The sequence below is a fragment of the Pezoporus wallicus genome, unplaced genomic scaffold, assembly GCF_028554395.1.
Source record: "Pezoporus wallicus isolate ANWC-B61680 ecotype Strahan unplaced genomic scaffold, APGP_CSIRO_Pwel_v1 contig_5785, whole genome shotgun sequence".
Taxonomy (NCBI): Eukaryota; Metazoa; Chordata; class Aves; order Psittaciformes; family Psittacidae; genus Pezoporus; species Pezoporus wallicus.
In genome coordinates, this window is record NW_026641150.1 from 1192605 (window position 1) to 1209856 (window position 17252).

Consider the following 17252-nt stretch of genomic DNA (forward strand, 5'->3'; position numbering starts at 1 on the left):
CCTCCTCCCCAAAATCCCCTTTCTCCAAGGATGTACCTCAAACAGTGCAGTGAATGGGACTCTTACAGCAACCGGGAAGGAGGTTTGCTCTAGCCTTTTCTCTTCTCTTGCATATTCAGGACGTTCTTCTGCTCCCTAGAGACTGGGATGCAGACATGACCAATTCACTGACCACAACAGCGTCAAAACAAGCTATTATTTTATCCTTTCCAACCTTTAATGATGTGTGCAATGGAATAGCTGTTTTCTGAGGTATTTTGGCCTCACAACCAAATTCTTTACCAAGATCACTGTGTTTACATAGCCTTGGCAACTTAGTAGTATACTGTTTTTCTTACACAGGTGCACAATGAAGCACATTCTTATTCATTAAATTATTTCTTAATAAATGGTAATTATACAGTTACCTTCAGCTTTCACAATTAACATGCAATTACAGGCAGAGGAAACTATGGGTCAAGAGCCTTCCTTGAGACAAACCTATGAGGGCCAGAAACTGGGTGTATTTTTAGGCAATAGTGCAGTTACTCAGAGGAAAAAAAGAGCGACATAATTATTCTATAAAAGGGGAGCATGGGAGAAAAAAACCTGTATTAGGTAAGAGCCAGGTTTATGCTACAGATAATTATTTTAATTTTTTTAAAAGGAAGGGTGATGTTAAACTTGCCATTTTTTGAAGGTATGATGTAAGCCAATGCTGTAAATTTTCATGTTGTCAGATGTTCTCTGCATGTCATCCTTACAAACAGTTCAAAACTGTGTGCATGTATGGAATATTGTATTCATTCCTGTTCATCTCTCAAATATTTTTACTTATATGAAAATAGGTTTTTAAGTCATTCACATACCATATTACTTATAATGCGGACATTAAAAGCGTAGTTTTTCAGAAGCATTAAGCGCAGCAGATTTTGTCAACAGAAGCTGCTGTTCATCATCAGCCCCTCTGATGGCTGAGCCCTGAAGTCTATCTTTGTGCTAGAGTTTTATATTTTAGAGACTGCAGCTTAGGAAACTTAAACAACAAATACTCTAAAGAATGATCTTACTCCTAGGTGGCTAAAGCAGCCCTACCACAGATGCAATCAAAATGCAGCTGACCATAATCAGTACAAATTGAAACATATATATACACACACATATATATTTATGTGCATGTATGTGCTTGTGTGTATATATATGTGTGTGTAGATATGTATATGTGTGTAGATATAATGTATCAATGTAAAAGATGTATTTATAGTCTTCATGCTGCTGAATATGTCACTTTACAATTCATAAAGACTTAGGTTTCTTGCAATACTTCAAGATAAAGGCTGATCAGGGTTTTACTTCGGGCATCTTTTCCAACACAAAAATCCTCTGATCTTTTTTTAATTATCCCATATAATACTGTGCTGACCAAGAATATTTAGTCTGATATTTAACAATGGAATGGCAACATGAGGTTCAGCTTATCTTCATCTATATAAGTTATTTGTAAATCATCTGTAACATAATTTACTTATATATTGCTGTCATTGCTATTATGAGACTGTCATTTCTCACTGCAGCCTCGTTTGTGTGATTTCAATGGTTTTTCTCCACATCATTGCACTTTAATACAACCCATTTCACCATTTCCTTTTTTACTGCTGTCGTGAATTAGAAGTTCAAAGTCAGAGGTCTCTATTGTAATTAAATGTAATAAATTTCAGCGCTTCTTGCTGAAAGCCTTTATATAGACATGCTCTGTGTTTTATTTTGTCTCACAGTCTTAAAAGCTTCTTATGGGTATCATATAAAAACAGAGGCTGAAGGATTTGGACAGAAACCCAAGTCTGTCTTGCTGTGCTTGTCAGGGTCTGTGTGTTCAAATCCTTTGCCTATGCATTCTGGGACCATCTCAGAAAAACACCAGCTTATCCTTGTGATCCTGTCTCACGTACCTGGCACCAGGGAATTAAAGTATGTGCGCAGGCTGAGGATAAAAAACGAAAGCCAGTGCCAGGTAATCAGACTGATTGCCATTCTCACACACACATGTTTTTGAAAGATGGCACATCGCTGTTGGGTTTTCCCAAAGAAAGCCGTGAATCCCGTGGCTCCCTTCCTCCTTTACACATGCTCCTCTTGATCCTGTGGTCATAGAAGAGCAACTTGGAGGTCCATGTCTGGCCACAGATGGGTGAGAAAGGGGAAACCATTTTCACCCTTGCAGCATCAGAAGAGGAATGTGTTTGTGCATTCCCTGGTTAATGGCTCTAAGGACCATCACACCATGGCAGAAGGTGAATTTTACACTCACTGTAGTGCTTTGGGCTGAGTTAGTGGCCATGAACAATTACATGATCCATATAAGGTGTTAATAAGGTGTTATTGGTATTTGATTGCATTTATTTACTCTTGTTAACATAACGGCTACCTCTTTAGTCAGTAGTCCTACTTTTCTGAGCAAGACAAGGACTGACCTTTCTGATCAGAGCCACGTCACACTTAGAGCAGATGAATGAAAGAATTCCAGCCAAGATTTGCCTTAGTGGAAAGTAAAGAATTTTCTATATAAAGGTCTAATAATGATTCATTCCTTTTTAATTGTAAGGTTTGTTTTTCTCCCTTTGCAAACACTATGGCATCATCTTGGATTTCTTTCACTGGCTCAAAGTTGGAGCACAGTCTTTCATAGATAGAGAATCTTTGCTTGTAATACAAAACCCTTTCCCCATTCTGCACAGATGTTGTCATTAAGTAAAACTGGGGACTTTGGAACATAACTCATTTTCATCACTTGCCTCAAAATGACAGGGACTCCTCCTGTATCATATGTCAGATGGCTATTATAAACTGCACTGTGAAGGAGCCACTTGTTGTGCCAGCCTGGCACATAGGAATGGATGGCAGGGCTTTGGCTAGCTAGCAGGGCACTGTGGGGTGAGGGTACCACATCAGTCTGAGATCAAAAGGCAGAAAGGGGAGAGTGCAGAGCATGTACCACAAGAGTGAAGTGGGTAGGGCTGGTGGGTGCAGTGTGGCAAGGAGCAAGGGGCATGTTTCAGCGTGAAGAAACACTGCATGTTGCATGCTGAGATATGAACTGCATGGAGCTTCTGCCAGCCAGCAGCAGACCCCCCTGCTTCCCTCCTGCTTCATAAGTGTTGCACTCTTGGTCCTGCCGGGTCCAGGGAGCAACTTGGTTTCCCACTCACCTTTCCTTGGCAGTCTTTGGATGGATCAGCTCCCAGCGTGGGTGCAACATTCCCCTCCTTGAGCAGTAGTACTTGTGCTTGCTCCTATAGCCACAGCCTCTTCAATGTCCAGCACAGGGACAGCCTCCAAGTGCAGCAGGACAGAGGCAAGGGATGGTCAGGGCACTGAGGAACTGGAGGGCTCTGCTGGAGCGTGGATAAGGCCAGTACAACTGTTTTGGCGTCCATTCCCTTCTTCAGCTGCTCCTGTGCTGTTGTACCTGGTTAGCTCAAAATATTGTCATCTGTTAATAAACACACAACACCCCATGACATGGGTTTTCATGCTCCAACTGTTTTGATTAGTCCAAATGGCAGTCACAGTGAGCCCCCTCACCCAAAGCTCAAGCCTTCTCTTGAGAAACCTAGGGGCAGCATTATGCCTGGACAAAGCCTCAAGAGAAAGCAGCAGTGTGATGTACACTAAAAGCAAGACAAAGTGGTAATGTTTCCTCATTCAGCCGAGCGGTGTTGCAAGAGGAGTTCTTCAGCTCTCAGCAAGGAAAGGCCAAGTTACAGCCAGGGCAAAGGCAAACCATGAAGAGCTCAAACAGCTCCTCCGTGGCTCTGACCCTGCAGAGACAGGCCAAAATCACCCACAACATTAAGTCCCTATAGCAGTGAGGCAAGAAGGGATGATGAACTCAAGTATGCTTGCTGGGCATCTTTGTAGCTTACTCAAGTACTGCTGCAGCCACCACCACCTGTACCAGCAGTGGCCTAAAGATGGTGGTAGAAAATCAAGGATCAAGTTTTGCATTTTCATTCTGAAAGGTTTTTAGTCTGATGAGCCCACGTGGTGCTGAAATGTTATATTTGACAAATCAATTGAGGTGAATTGATTAATCACCTTTCAGGTTTTTATATTTAGTCATTCTACATCTATTGGAAAGACAGTCCCCAGCTGCATTTAAAAGGCTATGAACTTACTAGTGGCGTGGTTGCAGCTGTGATGGTCTCAGGACAATTGAGAGAAGGTCTGTAGCAGAGTAATATCTCTCATTGCCCACTGAGATAGGTGGCATTCAACAGTCAGCTTTGGGGCACACTGTCTTTACTGTAATTTCCTTTGTGCTGCCTTTTCTATGTTGTTTGCTTCCTTTATTATCTAGGTACCTTCAGATACCCTTCTCCTCAGGCAGCAAAAGAAAGAAATAACCCACATGAAGATTAAAAATTAAAATGTTAAGCATTTGTATTCAGAGCTAGAGACAAAAAAAAGTATCAAGAATATTATCTCCCCATGTCCTACTTCTTTATGAGAATAATTAATGTATGAGGATACAGAACTCAGTCAAGCAGGCAAGTAATTTTCTCCTGGAAATAAATAGTTCTCCTTTGAGGTCTAAAACCCGAATCATTTGCTTAAAGCTCAGCAGCATGATATTTATAGATTAGTACATCAGAAAAAGGAAATTATTAACTTAATCACAGCTTTAGCTTGCTTGTAATTAGTCTGATAAATGAGTGATGGCAAGTTGCTATTGTTATTGGGGGTTTAAATTGAATTTTCCATAAATTCTGTAGGCAGCTTTTTCCTAAACCTTTCTTATCTAGACACAGCCTTGTCAGCTTACTCAGCTGATCTCTTGTGGCCTCTTTGAAATAGAAACCACTGATTCACTTTTTTTCAAACTGTTCCTAAATGCTGACACCTCAAGTTTAAATGACCAGTGACCTGTTGGATCAGACCAGGTTGCACAGTTCCCAATAGCTTCTGTACCTGTCTGCTCTTCAACCCAAAACAGAGCTAAAAATAGCTAAATCCTGAGAGTTCTTCTTTGCAAAATGTCAGTAGGAAACAAAACAAGAATACAGAATGGTATGTTGGGAGGCATCAGTTCATTGTGTCTCCCAGGCTCATGTTTCTGGTTGAGATTTTTTTATTCCACATTGTTGACATTTTTCATGTTTCAGTTTTTTAACGTGTTGTGGGATTTTGTTTGTTTTATTTTAATAAAACAACTCTGGCACATCCAAAGCATACACTGAAAAATATCCTATATTTTATTTTCTGAGCAGCTGCCCCCAAACTGATTGTAGTAGCACCCATGAGCAGCAGAGAGGCATGTTTGTATTAATATATATTTACATTTAATTGCACAGCAGATTATTTTCCTTGGAATTGCTCACAAAACATAAGCCAAAGCTAAAGCCTGCACTGGCAAGGAGCTTTTATGGAGCAGAACACCAGGGCAATTCTCATGAACTATAGCAAGACCACACAAGAAGACGAATGAAGTAAGACTTGGGGATCTTCTGGGGAAGAAAAGCTAACAAACTGATGTTGGCTCCTCTGGTTGGGGTCTAATACAATAAGGAAGGGGAGCTCTTCATTCAAAACACAGCTCTTAAACCAAATAACTGGCCCAGCTAAAGTCTGTAGGAAACAGTTTTGGGATGAGATCTGTGATATGAAGTTCATGAGTCAAGAGTTGTCATGAAGCCTTGGTACTGCTGAATCCCCAGTGATGTTCCTCATGGGCATGTTCATCCCTGTCATCCCTGATGAAACCTAAATGCACTAATTCTTCTTGGGAAAAGGACTGTCCCCGTATGAACTGACTGTTGTTCTCAGCACTTCGGCTTCTCCCTGGGCTCTAAAAATAATAACTATTTGGCTGTATTGCCAAGCAATAAAAGCAAAATCTTTCATCTTTAAGGGATACCAACAGAGGAAGGCAGACACAAGGAAAATACTGCACTAAAGGATGTTATGGACCTGCACACTACAAAGGAAGAAGACAAGAGAGTGAAGGGGTGTCATGATGCAGAGGTGCTGTGATGCCACTCTGGAGTGGCAGTCACCCACCCTCCCTCGCAGGGACATACCCACCCATCCTGAGGGAGCAGGGGGACAATACGTGCAGACCGGGGCTGGCTTCAGTGCGGGAAGCAGAGCCCATGCTCTGATCTGCATGACACACTCAGCGCAGCCCAGTCAGGTCTGCCCCAAGATGAGACAAAGAGACAAATGTTCAAGCAGCTCCAACAAACCCAGCTTTGGTTTTGCTAAACTGGACATGCCCTTGCTATTTTCAACTCACTGCCATAGGCAGGCTATGAGGTGTGGTGAGGGTTCCCAAAAAGGGATGGGGACAAGCGTGGGGCTCCCATAACTCCTTTTGTATTCCAGTAACTGGCCTCCTTCCTCTGCTCCAGGCAGACCTCCTATCCGCAGCTGTCCCAGGAACTGCTGGGAATTAGCCAGGCTGCAAACCAGAGAGGTGCCCAGATGCACCCTCTTGGGAAAGCAATTTCTAAGCAGGTCGTTCAGCTGTGCACACAGACACTAAATAGCATGCAAAGAACATCCAGGAGCCCGGCTTCCCTAAGCAGTCATGGCTTCTGCAGGCTGTTACACTGAGCATTGGCAGCAAAGCAAAACTCCAGCTGTTGCTTTTCTCTGCTCTAGCACTCAAACAGAGCTGACCCTGCTCCCTTCCCATGCAGGAAGGGGAGAACGGCCTAGAAAACACTCTGGCCCTCAGGCAACTGCTCACTTCCCATAGGCAAACATGATCTTTACCTCACTGCTATCTTAAGTAAATATTTCCCCAAGAACACTGTCAGCTCTCTAGCCTGATGCCATTAATTGATTTCTATTAAATCAGAGGCCTGCTTTTGTTCCAGATAAAACTTTGTCTGCAGGTCAGCCCCTCAAACCTCTATCCTTACTAATGAAATACAACATGGATTAGGTTAGCCCCTCTTCCAGCTGGTACAACTTGTGCAGGCCACACAGGTCTTGCAGTAAAGATGGAGAGAAGCAGGGTAGGGCGTCTCTTGCTAGTTAATCAGTGTCTCCATAAGGCAGAGTTGTAATCGGTGACAGGGAAATGGGAAAAGACAGATGTCGGTGGTTCGATCATACTCCAAAGCACTGAAAGGCTGTATCTTGGCTGTAACTTGACTGCCGATTCAAGATAAATATCACATCTCTGCTCTCTGTATGTGAGGTTACGTGGCCAGTTTAGCGCCAGCCATACAGACAGAGGGTCCCAGCATTTATGTTCCTCATGAAAAAAGGCACATTAGATGGAAACTGAAGGCCCAGGGTGGCAGCCTGTGTACTCAGCAAAGCCTTTGCACAGGTCAGGAGAGAGTGCTTCAAAACCAAACTCCCCGCTAGTGTGGAAAGTGCACATCGCAGGCTCCACATGTGCCCTTCTGCTCAGCTCACCGGGCTGTGATGGATCTTTTTCTGTTTCCATGACTCGCCGGCTCCTCCTCTGGCTCCGAGCATTTGAAGCTGAGCTCTTTTGCCAAACAGCCCTTGCTGAAATGTCAATACACAACTGGGACACTGGGTTCATCATGGTTTCCAGGCAGTGCGTGGCTTTGTTTCTCTGCTTTCTGCTACTGGTTCCTCTTTCTCTGGATGCAGGTATGTCGTAGGATATGGCTGTGATTCTGTTTACTGGCAATGGACCTCTCTCCTATTACTCAGACGTAATTTTCATTGCAAGTTTTGAGCACTGTTGCGCGTTCATCCTGGCTCTGGTTGTGCCTGTGAGTTAGTCTAAGGCTCTTACTTGCTTGCAGTGATGGCATTCACATGATTGTTTTGTTAACTAAGGAAAAGCACCTCCAGACAGCTAAATGGATCTATTATCTCACTGCACAGACGGCAGGCAAACCACCAGCTGTCTGCCCACTACGTGAAACTTGGATTTATTCTTATTTCATATTGACCCGTGGCTTTTTCAAAGCAAAGACTCAATAGTCCGTCATTTAGCTGATGAGAAATTAAAGAAGTAGCAGTAAAAGGCAGTGAGGGGGTAGCTCTTCGGTGGTTCCAGTATGTGCCTGAAAATCAGCTCACACATTAATAAAGCTGACCCCATGCTTTCAGATTCCCAGTTAGCCACTGACAGGGTCTCCTGCACTGCAGTGAACAAGGCTGGAAAAATACACAGCAAAGTCAAAAGCATTCCAATGTAAATAAGTGGAGAACACCAAAATAAAAAAGGAAGTATGCTCCCAGCCATGCACCCAGGCACACTCCTCTGTCATGTATCTGCAGTGTAAGGTTAATTAAAAGCCTTCAAAGACAGCCACATTAAATGCATAGAGCCTGACTTCAAAACCACTGCAGAAAAACCCAGCTTACATTCCTACAGGGAGCAAATGTTTATGAAACACCCTGGGATAAATTCAGTGCACCCCATGCAAAATTTTATTCCTTAAATAACTTTGAAATATAGGGGAAATTACCACTATTTTGCATGTAATTCAGCATATGTTCTGATTAGACACAAATGTTTAGAGACACCTCACCAGACTGGAATAAAGCTTCTCAGTACTTATGTTTGTGTGCAAGTCAGTGAGTCTTTGTCTGTCAGCAACCACCTCAGGGCTCTCCTATCACACAGAAAGTAAGTCTGCTCTGTGAGGGGTCATGTAGTGAGAATGTCCTGGGGGAAAGGCAGGTGATATGTATCAGCCTTCATCCCTAAATCTACCCACAATTCCAGGTGAAATAGTTAAAAGCACTGAAACGTAAGTTGTTGTCACAAAGCTCCAGAATCTGCTACTGACACGGAAGAGGAGAAAATGTCACAAAATTAATTATTTCAAGACTTGTTCTGTGTAGGAATGGAACAAAAGTACACCACAGCACTGGGACTTCTTGTTCCTTGGCCTGAGTTACACCAGGAGGGGCGTAGTTGTGTGATGTGCTCGCATCCTGAAGCTGAGGAGCAGGTCAACATGGTGACAGTGGTTCCAGATTTCAGGGCACATTTCTGGCACTTGCAAGTTGATGTAGCTCTAGGAAGTGAGATCTTCTGATGTCTGCTATCAAACCTGTGTACCCCATGTCCTTCCAAAGCATGGCAGAGGTGGACAGGGAGAAGACCCCTCTGGCTATGGTCTATGGTGCTATCAGCACCTAGGAGCTATCTACAGGTTTCACTGGGAACACAAACAGCATTGTCCAGCCTTCCTATATACCTTAACACAGCCTTTTTTTTACAGAAGAAAACTAAAGATAAATGTATTAAGGCAGTGGATTTAAAACCATGGTCTGCTAGTGGTTGGGTGAGTCCTTTCTGCAGGTCCTAAGAGTGAAGGGGTGTGAGACAACGTGACTGTGGGTGAAGGGATGAATGTGGTCCACATGTCACCAAGTGACATCCTGTAGTAAGCACAGGAAAAATCACGTCTCCATTTACATCAGTGCTTAATAAAGCAACACAGGTTTTTCAGCTGCTAGAATGGAAAGACTGTGCTGTGCATGTTGAGACCCAGTGTATGATGTGGAATAGTACCTTAGGAGTCACTGACATATAGCACTGGTGTAACACGCCATCTTCTCCTAAGCTCCGGGCTCTGCAAAATACATGTGCTGCCACTTTACCTGGGAGGCAAGTCACAGAATTATTTCACATTTGCTGGTTTCTTTCTAAAGTGTCTCAGAAAAAGCTTGGGAAGAGAATAGCTTTCAGAGAAAATTGTCTCCCCTACCCCCCCATCAGGATTGCACAGCTGAGTGACAAACAGAACATGCTGCTGTTTTTCAGTCTTTCTAAAGAAGGAAGAGGCAAACAGCATTTTGCAAAGGCAAAGACGAGCCAACAGCTTCTTTGAAGAGATAAAACGGGGGTCAGTAGAGCGAGAATGCATGGAAGAAAAATGTTCCTTTGAGGAAGCAAGAGAGATTTACCACGATGATGAAAGGACAGTAAGTAAAACAGGGCTGTGTGAGCACTGTCAGATGGATTCCCCCTACTCAAGGGTGTGCTTTGACACTTAAAGAATGAGAGTAAAAAATGCACTGTGTTCTGCTGTCTCCACCTTTCTCTCATGGGGGAACATGCAGCATCAGTGAGTTGCAGGAGGGCATACAGCATGGGCTGCCCCAGGCAGTACCGATTTGTGGAGGGGAAGGAAGTGGATGCTCAAAGTCATCTCCTTGACCCCTTATGGGGGTCAGATAAAAATTTAAATTATTGTATTGAGCAACACCTGTTTAAGTCAACCCCACCTCAACTATATGGAGGTTATGGATAACTTATTTGTGTGTGTTACACAGTGCCCTTCTTTACTGGTATATGGAAACAACATAGAATGTAGAAAATAATGTACAATATTTCATGGACATCAACTTTTTTAAATTACAAAGACAAAAGGGGCATCACTGTGGCTCTCTGTAACCCCGCCTGTGCCACGAGGACTATAGGATTTAACCTGAGTCAATTTTTCTTTAATTAAATCCAGCATCTTTTTCTTCCAGAGAGAGTTCTGGCACATCTATTCCGGTACGATGGTTTGGGATGTTCTAGCAGCTGCAAAAACACTCCTGCTGTTGCAGCTCTTCACATGAGCTGGACTGACACTGAATGTTTCCACAGACCCTAACCAGTGTGACTCCAACCCCTGTCAGAATGGTGGGAGTTGTGATGACCAGTTTCAGGATTATGTTTGCCGCTGCCCTGTCGAATACGAGGGCAAAAGCTGCGAAAAAGGTCAGCTCTGGGGTAGCTTAACAAGATCAAAATGCCATTATTAATTCAAATGCAAGGCACTGAGATAAACAGTAACAATCATTATCACTCTGCATCATTCTAGCTGTGACAGCTATTGGTCACACTGCTGGTGGCGTTGCATGATGGATCTAACCAGCTGGCAGTCAGGCACTGCAAGGCAGCAAGATAGTTATTACCCTGTGATGACTTTGTAAAAGAAAATAATTGCCTTTCGTGCACCATCTCAGAGACAAGGAGGAATTATTTTTCCTCCCCAAGTGCTTAGGTTACTGTGACTTAGAAATGTGAATGAGAACTACCCTGCATATGCATTGTACAAAGCCCAAGGGGACACATCCAGCAGTTAATGACAGTGCATTGAGTGTTAAACTCCTAGAACATGCTTATCTACACTACATTCAGAACACACAGAGACCTAACAGTGCCTAGGCACTCGTTAAGTCTAACCAGACTGTCTCAAAGGTCATCCTAGAGCATCCTTCTGCCAAATGTCAAACTACAAAATAGTTAAGAATTTTTCAGTCAAATATTGTGATATTTATCCCACAATTATGACACCTCCAGCCTTTAAACAGCTCAGATATAGCAGAAAAGAGACTAACTCAATTTTAGGTGTGTGTTTCTTAACCCTTTTCTTCCCTACTCCCTGGACATCCAGGCCTGCTTAACTTCTGCCAAATGGAAGGTGCTTTTGATGCAGTCACTGTACATAAATCATAGAAATCTACTTTGCTGCCTTGCTTCCCTGTCAGTATTTCAAGTTGCAATTAATCCGTGTTAAACACCAAATACACATTTGGAAACCTAAATGCTCTTTCTCTGACTTTAGCCAAAGCTGACAAACTGAAGTGCATTTATGAAAACGGTGGCTGTGAACAGTTCTGTACTGATGAGCGGTCTGAGAAACGAGTGTGCTTCTGTGCTGACGACTACACCATAGCAAGTGATGGTGTGTCCTGCACTCCCCAAGGTAAGACCCCCCAGTCTGATCCTAAGCCTAAACCAGCTCTGGAAGAAAAAATTTCAACATGTACCCATCAGGAGCTGCAAGGTATAACCCTCAGCCACCAGCTCTCCACCTCCTCTTCAAGAGCAGCACGTTTGGGCTTCTGGTGGAAGTTAGACACTCTAAAAAAGCAGCTGACAAAGTGTACACACCGAGCAGGGAGCCTTTTGACCTCTTCTTCCTGGTCCCAGAAGTCCGATCCTCTGAGAAGAGGGAAATTTGAGTCTGAACATCCCACTTGGTAGGAGTGAGGAGGGAGGTGAACCCCAGTCTCCTGCTGGGGAAGCACTCTCACCACTGGTCTAGTAGAGAACTGAGCAGTGGAGACAAGCTTACGGCCAGGTTGTCTAAATAAAGCACAGCAGTAGGTTGCCAGGGATTTGGGGTCAGGCTGAGGGGATGCTGGTGAGTAGACAGGCTTTGTGCCTCACAAGTGCTTTTTTGGTTTAGCTTATGCCCATGGTGGGAAAATATGTTTGGGGCAGCATTGTTTCACTGTTGGATCTCCAATCTGAAATGTAACTGTGGAATTTATTACCACGTTTATTTCAGCACTGGAGTCAAGAAAGAGAGGGGCCTAATAAAATCAAAGAAAAACAGTTATTCTCTTTTTTTTTTTTCCTTTTCTTTTTTCGTATTTGGTTGGACTAATACCCTTTTAGTATTCATCTGGACACTATGGCTAGATATTTCTCTCATTCATCTGATAAGGTAAGTTTCAGCTGGGACTAGGGTAGCTCAAGTTAATTATTTTTCCAATACATAAGCTGGCACCTTACGCTACTGCAGATGCCTGCTTGAATTACTTTCTTAGAGAGGAAAAAGTGACCCCTGGGCATGCAAACATAACGGACAGAGCTGCAGGGAGCATGCAAAGTAATTCCGAGAGGTGATGCCCCCCTACACACTCCGTAATGGAGCACTCATGCAGAGAACTGATAATGACAAAGTAGCTCTCAACAACAGCAATTTCATTAGAAAAAAATGAGCACTAATGTGCTTATCCCTTATTAGCAGACTCTGCAATATCACGTGATGGGGAAGCTGCTTTTGTTAAAAGCTGAAAACAAAGAATTCCCCACAGGCTTTTCAGCATGTCTTCCCCTGTGAGGAAGATGTGATTGTTGCTACTTGCTTCTTGTGGATCAAAATAACCATAGCACTGACAGTGTGTTGCAAGAAGACAAAACTGTGTAACTGCCAGGATGCCAGTCCCTTCACCGTCCTTCTGTCACCTCTCACAATGGCCCCTTCAACACCCAAACTAATGTTTCCCTGCATACAGGGTTAGAGGGTATAGGTTTGTGTTGCACCTATTCCAGTCTTTGACCAGATGCCACAAAAGAGCTAGTCCTGTTTCACCATACCTTGTCTGTACCTGTAAAAGCTTGGTACAGTCTTCATACCAGCCATGGATGCTGTGCATCTGGTGTAACTGACTGAAAGTAAGTTCGGTGAAAATATGTAGGTTATGAACCTTGATAAGAGTCTCTTCTGCTCTCTGGCCTGTAGCATACCCCTTTGTGTTGACATATATCTTAAGGAGGTATACTGGTTGCAAAATCCTGTGGTAGGTGTATGATAGTGTATAGGCCTGCACCCCACTTGTAAAAGCATTTCTGGCTGTTTATAAACAAAAAGACTGCTTACCTGCTTTAAATTACTTCTGAGAACCCACGCTCCCAGATTAGAACCCAGTTTTTCAGCTAACACAACTTCACAGAAGATAATGCACATTTTGCTCTGAATTCAGTGCAATAAAACCACCCACATTGTCCTTTATGTTTTTCTTTGTTTGGTTGTTTTGTTTTTTTTTTTCAGTGAAATACCCATGTGGAAAAATACCAGTGCTGGCAAACAAAACTGTGACTGCACGAGGAAGAATAGTTGGTGGTTCAATCTGTCCTCCGGGTGAATGTCCATGGCAAGTGAGTCTTCAGAAATTTGTCATTGCCACTTTTTTTTTTCCTTATGAAACCACTATCTTATGTTCATTGTTTTAAAAATTTTACCCACAAATGTCAGGTGTGGATAACTAAATTCCCTCTTCATTTGTAGCCAGCAGATACACCTGTTTTAATCATGCATCTTAGCCTTGTTCTAGAGGGCCTGCTTTCATAGCAGTGGAGTGGCAATGCAACCTCTTCTATTCCCTGACCCCTTAATCCTTAGTTTCAGCTTGTGAAGATATGCTCTTGGCCATAATAGGCAGGATCCATACTACATGATGGCAAAAATGTCAATGGGAACATTCCCCCTCCTAAATTCTCCGTGAAATCAGCACGATATTCTCAAACACTGTTGCGTAAAGTGACATGAAGATCTACTAAGATCCAGGTCAAGCACATTTGGTGTTAAGACATGAACTTGCTTTATGTCGGCAGGCCCTGCTAATACAGAATCAGAAAGAGAAGTGTGGTGGTACCCTGCTTTCCCCAGAGTGGGTGGTCACTGCTGCTCACTGTTTGGAATACACTCATCCTAAACAGCTTCGAGTGAGACTGGGTATGTATCTTCCCCTCCTTCTGTTACTGAGCCGTGGTTGTGGTGGCAGCTTCTCATCCTGGCAAAGCAGAGTAAAAGACAAAATATTCAGGCCTTTGTAGTATAAGGAAATTGTCCTTAAGAGGTGTCAGACTAAAAACCCCCAATCCCCTCAAACCTCTGAAGAATCAAGGAACTGCTTGACATGACCTGCAAATAACTTTTCCAGGTGAATACTCAACAAATGCTGATGAGAAAAGTGAGCAAGAAAGTGGAGTTGCCAGGATAATCATTCATGAAGAATACACGAATGGACAAGTTAATAATGATATTGCCCTCCTGCGGCTGGAAACACCCGTGAACCTCACTGACTATGTGGTGCCAATATGTTTGCCTGAAAAACGGTTTGCGGTGTATGAACTGTCCACCAAGAAGTTCTCCACTGTGAGTGGATGGGGACGCCTACTAGATAGAGGTGCCACTTCATCTGTTTTGATGAGAGTTGAGTTGCCACGTGTAAAGACACAAGAATGTGAAAAGGAAACAGATTTAAATATTACAGAGAATATGTTCTGTGCAGGAGACCTGGCCGGCTCTAAGGACTCTTGCAAGGGAGACAGTGGTGGACCTCATGCTACAAAGTACAAGAACACTTGGTTTCTGACTGGGATTGTTAGCTGGGGAAAGGGCTGTGCTGTTGAAGGCAGCTATGGGGTTTACACAAGGGTATCCAGATACATCGAATGGTTAAAGAAGCACATGGATTAATGATGCTGAAACAGAGAATTTTGAGATCAGGTTATTGCAGCCCAGACCCTCGTAGCCATTTTCCTACTGAAACATTCCTTAATCATCATATGTGATATATGTGATACCCACACTGCTATTAATGATTTGAAATGAGCCTAATGCCTACTTGAATAATAATAACAACTTCCCTATTGGTATCATTTATAAACTTACGTGTCTTGTCAAGCAGCACAGAATGGCCATAACAAATCAGACTCAAAGTTCCTTTTGCTCTGCATCCATTTCTGCTGAGGGACAGAGGAGGTGCTGAGAGAAAGACTGTCAGCAATACATCAGGCACACCATGATCCTACCTCCAACTACCCTCTCAGTTTCTGGTAATCAGTGATGTACAGACTTCCTGAGCTAGAAGTTGCATTAGGTTGAATAGTCATGAATGAAGCTGCTGTCTACAAATGTGTGCAATCTCTTCTGAACACATTTCTGCTTCTGGCTTTCACAACTTCCTGTGCTGATGGGTCCTGTACATTACATATAATGTGATGATGCAATAGCAGAAGAAACAGGAAAAAAGTGTTTCTTTTAGCTTACATTAAAGTAGCTTCCTCCAAAAGTTGCAGTGGCAACAGGTATATTTGAGGTAGAGGAGCTGTAGTCTCCAGAACAAGAAAGCTGGGAAAAGGTTAATTTCACATTTACAGGTCTGCTATGAAAACTTGGTTTTAGTCTTCTTGCACCAAGCAGTATTGCAGCAAGGCTATTAAGTGTAATATTTAATCCTGTATTTATGAGTGGTGAAGAATACCACTAATTTAATCTTATCTTTGCCTTGATGTTAAGGTCATTGGTACAGAAGAGGACTAACAAAAAGAAATGTTTGTTTCATTTGTTGTCCAGTATAATCCAATGCGTAGCCTCTATCCTGAGATACAAAACCAGAATTAGATAATTGCCTCACCCTCTGCAAAACACTGGCCAAAGACCATTCTCTAAGGCCTTAAGACAAAAATGGCAGAACCTGAAGCACTATGAAAACACCATCAACTATACCACTAAAAAATGCACCTTCTAATCTAAGCATAAAAAGGGTGAAAAGGGAGATTAAACTGACCAGGAGATTAGAAAACAGTTTGTTTTACACAAAGCTTACACTTTAAATTCATTCACATCATGATGAATATCATTCACAACATGCTAAATCACAAAAGCTTATAAATAAGTAGGACACTTAGAATTGACCATACTCTATTATTAGGGGAAAACATTGACATTATATGGTACATGTATCATGTAATACTGAACATGCTATAACCTGCTTTACTGACATAGAAGAATAGTATACTTTTCATTTAAATAGTGAACTGAATTACAAAAAGCAGCAAATTCCAGAGGCCTCAGAAACATATCCCAGAGGTTCTCATTACTCCTAAGAGGAAAGCATATATGCCAGCAGAATATATTTCCAGGGCAGAAGGTGACTAGGAGTAGCAAACAGCAAATAAAGCCTCATTTTCACTAGGACAGGGCACTCAGCGTTGCAAAACCATCTCTCCAGACCCCCTGAGCTAGAACAGTTTGGGATATTGCATACTCCATAGGATGATTTCTTGTCTGTCACTTTCCAGTGTAAATATTGACTTTTATGAACAGCTCATCATCTTGCAGAACAAGGGTACAATGCTGAAAGAAAACAATCAGTGCTAATGGCTGCACAGAATGACTTTTTCAAAACAAAGCTGGGGTTTGGGCATGTTTTCAATATAACAGCCTGTTTAAGCAAGACAAGAAGACGAAGGAGATCTAATGGCAGGCTCTGGAAACGCCGAAGACATGCACAGAGAGCTCACCAGGCACAGCCGAGGGAAAAAGCCCAAGAAGTCGGAGATGCCGGGAGCTGCCAGCTCCCGGTGAACACCAGGCCAAGGTCACCAGGCCCTCGGTACGGAAGGCGCAATGCCAGCAGATTATGGGCCTGGGATGCAGGAAAGGTGGTGGGAGCTGCCGAGGGTGGCGAGTGTTTTGGGGTGAGAGCCCGGCTTTGCACTTGCTCAGCCCGGCGCTGAGTCCCACACCTGCATCAGCTGGTGCTTGCTTATTAACGTGAGGGTTCACTTCCCCTCTCCCGCAAATAAGAGGTACAACTAAAGAAGCCTGCTGCCTTTTCTTATAAAAGAAAAGAATTAAATAAATAGAAAGAAAAAGAAGAGCCTCATCACGACCCCCCACCCCCGTCTGAGAAATCCCACGGCGGCTTTTCCCCTACCCCAGCGCTTCCGCTATTTCAGAGCGGGGTGAAGC

General features: G+C 43.1%; 1 protein-coding gene across 1 annotated transcript; it reads left to right on the forward strand.

Annotated features, from left to right (window-relative positions):
* The first annotated feature begins 7247 nt into the window (after positions 1–7247).
* Positions 7248–15839, forward strand: F7 (coagulation factor VII). The gene is made up of 8 exons (XM_057422392.1): positions 7248–7611; positions 9749–9909; positions 10462–10486; positions 10580–10693; positions 11544–11684; positions 13542–13648; positions 14105–14225; positions 14434–15839. The coding sequence occupies exons 1-8, from the start codon at positions 7263–7265 to the stop codon at positions 14970–14972; spliced, it is 1557 nt and encodes a 518-aa protein (XP_057278375.1). The 5' UTR covers positions 7248–7262; the 3' UTR covers positions 14973–15839.
* Positions 15840–17252: the final 1413 nt, after the last annotated feature.